Here is an 8,828-nt window from a genome sequence, read left to right on the forward strand (position 1 = left end):
GCTCCCCGTAACGGCGGAGCCGCTTCTCGTTCCAGCTGGGGTTCGAGGATGTGATCGCGGAGCCCGAGCTAACCCACTCCTTCGACAAAGTCTGGATCTGCAGCCACGCTCTCTTCGAGCTCAGCAAGTACGTGATGTACAAGCTGCTGACGCTGGTCCTCGCCATACCGCTGGCCCTGGTTTTGGGCATCGTCTTCGCCGTGCTCAGCTGCCTGCACATCTGGTGAGTGCGCGTTGCTGCTGGCGCTGCGTGGGTGCTGCGGGCAAACTCTCCTCTTGTCACATTACTGCCTAACAGGTCACCGTCTCTGCAACCGATAGTCAGGTCGACTTACGTTGTCTGCTTTATTTTTAAAGGGAGAGAAATGAAAACAATGCTTTCTCTGGGATTCAGCTCCCTGCCTTGCTTTTACCAGTGGTCCCTCATGTGTGTGTAAGCTCCTTGGGGCAGAGAGCCCGTTTGACCATTTGTGTGGCACCCACCGCAACGCATTCCAGCCTCAGCTGCCTTCTGGAGTGATGCTATGATTGCTTTTTTTTTTTTTTTTTTTTTTTTAAACTGGTTGTTAAGTTGTTAAAACACGTATATTTGAAACAACAGACCTGGGCACAACTATTACTTACACTTGACACCTTCTCAGTACGGTTGCCTCTTTCATTTTTTTCCTCACAGAGTGAAGAAAGCTTTTGAGGGCCCAGCTCCCTCTTTCTTTGCTACTGCCACAAAATCTACTGTCACTGCCTTGCATCTGGTACATGGCCATCTCTCGGTGCAGTGCCCCAAAGTGCTTCCACCTAAGCAAACAACCCCTGCTGAGCTTAGGAAAGCTGCTTCTGGCCATGGCCCAGGTTCACAGGCAAACACAGTAGCCCTCCAAGTCACAGCAAACCTGGTGTGCTTGAAACAGAATATACAAAATAGCAGGGAAGAGTAACGTGAGACCAGAATGGCAGATGATTGTGGAGAAAGAGAAAAGGCAGGGAGAAAAATGAGGTTGAGGAAAGAACTGAGAGTCCAGCAGGCTCCAGAGGAAGGGGTGAATGCAGATTATCAACGTCATTCCTGTAAACCAGGATTTTCCGTATACATGGGTTTTGGGCAGTCTCATTTGACTTGGGTAACACTGGAATCATGAAGTTGTCAAGGAAAACAAAATACAATCCAGAAACTGAGAAACAAACTCAAAGTAATAGGAATATTTTGGTTGTCTGATCCTGTGGTTACAATTTTTTGGATGCAGATTTCAGTTTTCAAAAGTGGAATGGAAGTTTGGGTTGATGACATTGTCATGAGCTACTTCAAAAACTGATTAACTTGAATTTTGGAGAATAAAGTTTGCATAATATCTGAAGGAGTTGCAATGTAGTTTAGAGCTGCCCACCTGCTACTCCCCAAATTATGAAGAACATTGTATAGTGTCCCCAGACTTTTAGGTCTGTCAGATGTCACTGTACTGTACTGTACCATGTTACTGCAGAAGGGTTTCGTGGGCATATAGATTTCCAGTAGTGGAATATCCATGGAAGAATTAATTGATGCCCAATATATCAAGACTCTAATAAGTTTTTGTGCTTTGGAATGATCTTGTATCTGGATTTCACAGTCTGGGCACGTAGGCATGAGTTTCACTGAACCAAGGCTCAGAGGTCAGTTTCTATTTATGCAAGTCGTCCCTAGTGACTCTCTCAGGAACTGTGGGTTCTCAGTACATCTGAAATAGGACTGCCTGAATGTGGCACTTGATTTTGAAAAGTTTCCCTTGACATTCGGTGAACACACGTGCTTCCCCAACAACTAATTTTCCTTCTCTATGTTCATTGTCGATACAGAAGCGATCGTTCATTTTGATCTTCCTTGCACCTGGGGTGGGTGTGAAAGAATCACGTAACTCGGTAGCGCTATCTGCACCCCTTTGGACCCCATCCAGTCCTCCCATCCAAAGCCAGCACTGTCTCGTCTTCCCACAAACACAAGCTGGATCTGTTCCAACGCAAAGGTGGAACACGCTGAGACTAAGTTGGCTTCTCTACAGCTCTCCATGTTCCAGATTTCTTGGGAGTAAGGAGTTGAATGTTTCTGCATTTGAGCGGCTAGCACAGGAGCAACAGATATCAGAGGCATTAGTCAGTGGAGGCATAGGGACCCTGAACACACGGTACTGGCTCCCGTGTAGCCCCAACGGGTCTGAAAAAATAGTAATTCCTTGTTTTGTGGGTGAGAGGGAAGGGAATTCCATTATAACTCTGTCTTCAGCTGTTGAAACGTCATGGGAAAGCCCTGGGCGCACCCTCCCACAGGGCTGCCTGCAGCAGGGCTTCTCAGAACTTCTGTGCTTCACTTTCGTCATCCAAACCAGTGAGCTGATGATGTCGATCTGTCGTAGGGGAGCCTTTCCTGAGGCTAAATTTGAAAGTGTTTCAACAACTTTTGGAAGCGCTCAGGCACAAAGCTCTGTTGATTGTCACACATGCTGTTGCGGTTTTGTCAGCGTGCTGAAAATCCACAAAAGTCTGGCTCAGCATTCCTCATGCATCAAGGGCATCTCATGAGTTGCACCTCTCATACCTGACAGTAGGTAGGTAGGTAGGTCTTTCACCAACAAAAAGATTGCTAAAGGAGGAAGAAAACATGTGAGACTTCATGGAAATCAAAAAGAAAGCTGAGTAAGAAGTATGTAATAATAGACTCAATCTTTCCTTTTGGCCTATAAAGAATGAACATACTCTGGTTCTGTTCTCAAACTGGCTGGTTGAGCTAGAGTCCAGTTTTACACTACCTGGTAAAAGATATCAATGGGCTGAAACAACAGCTAGCAGGTTGGTGACCTATATACAAGCTAGTTCAAGGAAGGCTCCTTGAAATTTCGGCTTCTTTACTGATGGCTGTCATTCTCACCACAGATTGCGGAAGCTGTCAAGACTGAGTTTTAATATCTTTCTGTGAATATCTGAGCAAGCTTTTAAACATGTCCTCCTTAGATTAAGGTTGTTAAGGTTGTTGATTTTTTGGACATGAGCAGAACACTTCTAGTTTTCCAGGCAGCACATGCAAAATCATGATCTTTATTATAGATTGGGGACTGATTCTTGTTCCAAGCCACATGTATGCCACCTCTTGGAAATTAACACTTGAATCTCATATATGCTTTGTTGTAGCCTTGTCTGAGTAGTGTTCTGGTATGTTGCTTATTTATGCTAAGAATCAGTGGTTCATTTGAGGATCTGTAACCTGAGTCTTGGATCTGAGATGGGCTCCAAAGCACAGGGACTCAGCCAGCTTCATGCTGGCAGTAGGTGCCGGGAGCTCCTCTTGGCTTGAGCTGCCATTCACAGTGCTACGATGTAGCCAGGGACTTATATGTAGAGAAGCAGATGTGGACGTGCATCACCTCTTACCTCTTTCTCCACAACTCCATTTACCCAACTTATTGCTATCATACCTAACGCCCAAACCATCTCCCAGCTGGCTGTCTGAAATCAAAAGAAATTACAGTACAGCTGTGCCACGAAGACCCACCTTATGATCTGGTGTTGCCTCGATACCTCTTCATTCATGTCCAGTATATATCCCTTGGCTTCTGAAGAGGAAGTAGGTGGATGTTGTCTTGCTTCCTTTTTAGTTTTATCTTTTCCAGTCTACCTAGGTCCTGTGATATATAAAGTTTGGTTTTAATGCGCTTCACACACTTCAGGTCCTGGAAGGCTTTGGTGGTTTATCTCTTGCCTCAGTCATAAATATCCCAAGGGCTAATGGGACTTGACAAGAAGCTCTGTAGCTGTTCACAATTCTTGGTTGTGTTGTAGAGCCATGCAAGACTTTTAATTCAAAATCATGATGTCATACGTGTGCATACATGGAATTAGGTAATTTAACCACTGAATGGTATAGCATTAAGACGTGTCTGAAGTTCCATTTTGAAAAACATTACAGGAGAAGATGTGATTCTTCACTTTGAAACAGGAATCTGCACTATTATTGAATGACTGCTCCAACTGTATTGCCCAACTCTGAAAAATTGAGCTGCTTTGGACTGAAAATACCTTTATCAGTGGGAATTAAATTGTGCTCTGCCATTTCCAAGAGGTGTTTGGTTCTCCACAATGTTCCCTCAGGGATTAGCAGAAAAAAAGTAATGTGAGCAAAAGTGTGAAACATTGATAGGTATAATTTTGTAGATGCCATGCCTTGAACAGAAAGAAGAGAAAATAGGATAAGATGGAAAAAAGGGGGTAATTTGCTCTTTTCAGTTCACAGTTCCCAAAAGAGGTGATTCCTTCTACTTAGTGAAAGGATGGGTATTTTATGATATATATATACATAGCAAGATTCAATGAGAGGTCACATAGGTAGTTGAAATAACTCAGCTAAGCTTCAGTTTAGATGCCAAATTCAACAGAGCTTTGATTTTCTTCCCAGTACTGTACCAGTACAGCAGTAAATGTTGATATCCTTGGGATATGCTGAATTTACTTCCACTGTTAGACATTACTCAAGCAAACATTTACCGTCTCTGTGAATAGAAGTGCAGACCGGGGTAAACCCACAGCACTGGGAGTAAAGGATGTATATGTTAATGTTTATTTGACAGGTCACAAAAACAATTATGTAGCTTCTAATGGCTCTTGGTTATTTATTTTTTAAGTGTGCCTGGTCACTTCACAGAAGGCACATCGCACCCTCTGATGATTTGGAAATGCCACACAGTAGGATAATATTTCCTATGCAGAACGGGATGTGTGCTTATATACATATAGCTACATATATAGACACACTCACATTTTTTAAAGTTAGAAACTACCTTTTACTGCTCTCCTGGGTGTAAAGGATTTTATTCTCTGAGGAAAGGTGTTTCAGTAATTGTTGCCTAAGTAGACTTAAGTTTATTTTAAAATTGAAAGTTATTTACATTAATCAGCATTGATTGCTAGCATGCATCAAAAATCCTCCTATGGAGTTAGCCTACATTGTTTTTTGTGTGCATTTACCATAAAATCTGATGGCAAGTGTTAAAAAATTATAAAACATTACCAAAACATTTTTATATTTATTGTATTTAAGATTATCAAAAGAGTTCTGGTATGAATGACCTCTACAGCAGTTGCAAGTAGTATGACGACTTTTTTTCCAGCCTTCCCTAATGACATCGTGGTGATTCACTACATCTTTCTGTGAAACTTCTGCAGAGCGTGGTATTTGTTTAGTTTGTATTTCATGTGATCCCACCGAGAGAGGGTCCAATAGAAATGTCGTTTTTTCTGCTTCTCTGCAATTCAGTTAGATTTTAAAAAAATGCAGGCCAAATTAATTTTAGATGGCACCAAAGGAGCAGTGACACAGCCTTTATAAACTAACTGAAATGGAAAAGGGGTGAAGTCAACACAAGCTGAGTAGCCAGTTCTGGTGTTTTCCCTGTGTTGCTTGGAGAAATACCTTTTTTTTCCCCTTTGCATTACTGATGTTTATAAACTGTATTCTAATGCACGAAGCCCTAATTTTATTCTTTTGAAATTATCTATTCTATGTGCAGTGATACTACAGGTGATTATAAAACACACAGTTTACTGAATTCAGTTTAAAACTAGATACACATTATTCCAGTAGCGCTCACAGTTCCATATGGTGTGTATATTACTAGCTGTTTCAGCAGAGACAAAAGAAGAGAAGGTTTTAGAAAAACTATTCTTGTTTAAATCCATCTGAGTTAGCTTAGAGTGCAGCATAAACATACTAGTATATGGCTTGCATTGTGTGATAAAAGCTTAGAATCTGGTTAGACAAACACTAAAAATAATTCATTTTAACTCTTTACATTTCTAAGCTTCAACTTTTTTTTAAATGTACAGTGGTTTTTTTCTACTTTTTTATTCTGAGCGGTACTCGTTGGAAATACACAATACTTAACATATTTTTCAGACTTACGATGAAAGAGTAAATTAAATATTTCCTGTCATTCCAATCAAATTCAGTTAGAGTTTTGCAATGGAATTATGTGGACGCAAGACCGGGATCTTAAATTTTGGGTGCAACAGCAAACTAGAACAGATTTTATTATCTTTATCAAGAGAACCTGAAGCTTCTTCTACCTAATGTAGAAAATAAATGTGTTACATATGGCACAGAGGTTTTTTAAAGCCTTGGTCTAGTACCACTTCAGTAGTACGTAAATAATTTATACATTTGATTTGTCTGCATCCAAACAAGAACATCCGGCTTAGTGGAATGACCAGGGGTTTTGGCCAGTAAATGATTAAGACAGGAGAATAACTTAAACTGGTGCGGAGAGTTATCGCGCATCCTCTGGCCCCTGTGAGCTGCCCGTATGCGCCCTTCTGGCTCACCCCCGTTGTTAGTATGCTTGGCTTAAGCCACCGCTAATGACATTGATTTGGAATTGGGACGTATGGAGAGCATCCCCAGATGGTTACTAGCGCTCAAGAGATGAAGGCACAACACTTGCAAGTATACACCCTGAGTGAATGAAGGGGTCTTCCCCCTGGCCAGGAGTTTGGACCTCATTCTACATTAGTTTCTCACCCACAAATGAAAAACTTTACAGTATGAGCAAGATCCTGTTTTTCTGAGGTTCAGCATGTGTTTGTGCTATAGTAATCAAATGTAACCAAATACTGCATTACTGTTTCTCTTTTATTGTAGCAATTTGTACCAGCCAGGTTAGATTGGCAGGAATGAGAGGGGAATGGTGATGTGCGTGTGTGTGCCTGAGCGTTTGTGTGTGTGAGCAAGGTGGAGGAAAGGGACACCTGGAGAGACAGCAGAGCAAGAACAAATCATAAAGGGTGCTGTTCCCAGTCGATCAAACTGGGGAACATGGTGTTTCTGCTAAGCCGCAAAGACCCACACTCTTCAGCCACAGTGGGGTGGCATCAAGGTTGCGACGTATCACATACACGCAGCCCTTCCAGCAGCAGGGAGAGAACAGCAAAAGGTCACCCCTGCAAAAGGCACGTCCAAAAACTAGCTCCGCATTGCCAATTGAGAACAGAGACATGACGAAAAGAAAACTGGCGTCCCGTGTTGCGCACAAGTGATCCTGGCCAGAGGCCCACGTGCATTATGGTGCTTCTGCATGCGCACGTGTGAGGCTGTGAGCGAACAAAATTGATGGAGAATGTGTGCAAGAGTGTAAAATCAACTTGTTTAGAGATTTAAAGTTAGAAAATTACTTCCTCTTCCACAAGATCTCACATGTGTGTTTGGTTATCCTGACTTCCCCGTGCTGTAGCAGCAGCAATCTTCAAATCTTCCATTTTCTCTTTTACAGGATTGTGGTGCCTTTCGTGAAAACCTGTCTCATGGTCTTGCCTTCAGTGCAAACTATATGGAAGAGCCTGACAGATGTTTTCGTCGTGCCGTTCTTTCAGAGCCTAGGCCGATGCTTTGCCATGGTTAATATACGCCTGGACCAAGAGTAAACGTCAGGGATGCGACACTGCTGTAATTGTAGCTGGTGTTATACCTCTTTGCTAACCTAACATACAAGCACTTACCATTCATTCCAAACTGTTAAATTACAATGGCTGGTTTAAGTGGGAACATGCTATTTTTTTTTCTAAAACTCATTTCTTTTCAGGGAGATCAGTTTAAGAATAAGTAGGCAGTTATCATAGCTCACTATTTTAACACCAGAGCAAACGCGGAGTATGTTGGCAACACCTTATTTTAACGGTACATCCATTGGTAGATTCCAGGAGAATTCTCGTGGAGGTTTAACAGCCACCACAGCGATAACGATTGGCGTTATTGCTATAGATATTTAAATAGGCTGTGATACCTAAGATGAAACAGATGTCTAGGGTTTCCCATTGACTTTACTGCAGTTCCACCAGGGATCATTTTTGGCCCTCACTATGCAGAATGATAACTCAGTCCTTTATTATCAGCAATTAAAGTGAACATGACTCATTGCATAAGCATACAGGGGAAAGAGACTCTTGCGTAATTCTCCTGTGCTGGGGAGGAAAAGCTCCCTGGAAGTTTGTCCCTTAAAATAAGGTGTTGGCTAATGATTTGGAACATCAGCTAATCTGTATATTTTATTTAATGAGAGGTTAACTTTGCTGTATATTTTGTACCTTTGTAAATGGCACTTGATTGGGTTTCTTTGAAGCATTATTTCTATAGTATTTGAATTCTAACCAATTTACTTGGCAGCAAGAGTGAGACACTGCAAAAATGACGTTAGATAACTAAAATTTCAGTTTCTAAATTATGTCAATTTTTAAGTGTTGCTGTGCAATTCTGGTATATTCATTATATATGGTTGCGTGTAAAAGCAAAGATTAGAAGTGTTTTCACGCAAGACTATGCAAAAGAGTTGGAAAGACCTGTTTATAGGAAATGCTTTTTATTAAAAATGGGGTGTAGTAAATGCAACCCTGTCTATTTCTGTGTTTTATCTGTGTGAACATTGTGATATTTAAAATTATAGACACTATGCTGGCACTTTAACAAGGGAGCAAGCTTTTATAGAAGGCAAGGGAGTATAATTAGTATCATTGTCTAATTCTCCTCACCTATTGACTTGACTCTCCATGTTGCTTATTTACTACTTTAAAGCCTAACCGATAAAAACAGCCCTTCTTCTTCCTTCTGCATCTAACATGGCTTTGTGAACCAGAATAAGAGAACGTATATAGAGGTACATTAAAATTACATTAGTCTTCTGATGGGCTTATGCTGCTGTTTTCTTTAAATACAGATGATAAATTGCAATTGTAAAATATTTGTATGATTTAGGATGTTATTTTATAAAATGATGTCACAGAATTCTTATCAAACAAGAGTATATAATAAAATAATAAAATGT

At 41.1% G+C, this 8,828-nt stretch overlaps 1 protein-coding gene across 1 annotated transcript; it reads left to right on the forward strand.

Moving 5' to 3' along the window:
• Positions 1 to 36: 36 nt before the first annotated feature.
• CAV2 (caveolin 2) lies at positions 37 to 8,289 on the forward strand. Its single transcript, XM_009887079.1, has 2 exons — positions 37 to 223; positions 7,284 to 8,289. Exons 1-2 carry the CDS (start codon positions 135 to 137, stop codon positions 7,432 to 7,434), a joined length of 240 nt encoding a protein of 79 aa, XP_009885381.1. The 5' UTR covers positions 37 to 134; the 3' UTR covers positions 7,435 to 8,289.
• The last annotated feature ends 539 nt before the right edge of the window (positions 8,290 to 8,828 follow it).

Source organism: Charadrius vociferus, unplaced genomic scaffold (assembly GCF_000708025.1).
Source record: "Charadrius vociferus isolate BGI_N301 unplaced genomic scaffold, ASM70802v2 scaffold906, whole genome shotgun sequence".
Taxonomy (NCBI): Eukaryota; Metazoa; Chordata; class Aves; order Charadriiformes; family Charadriidae; genus Charadrius; species Charadrius vociferus.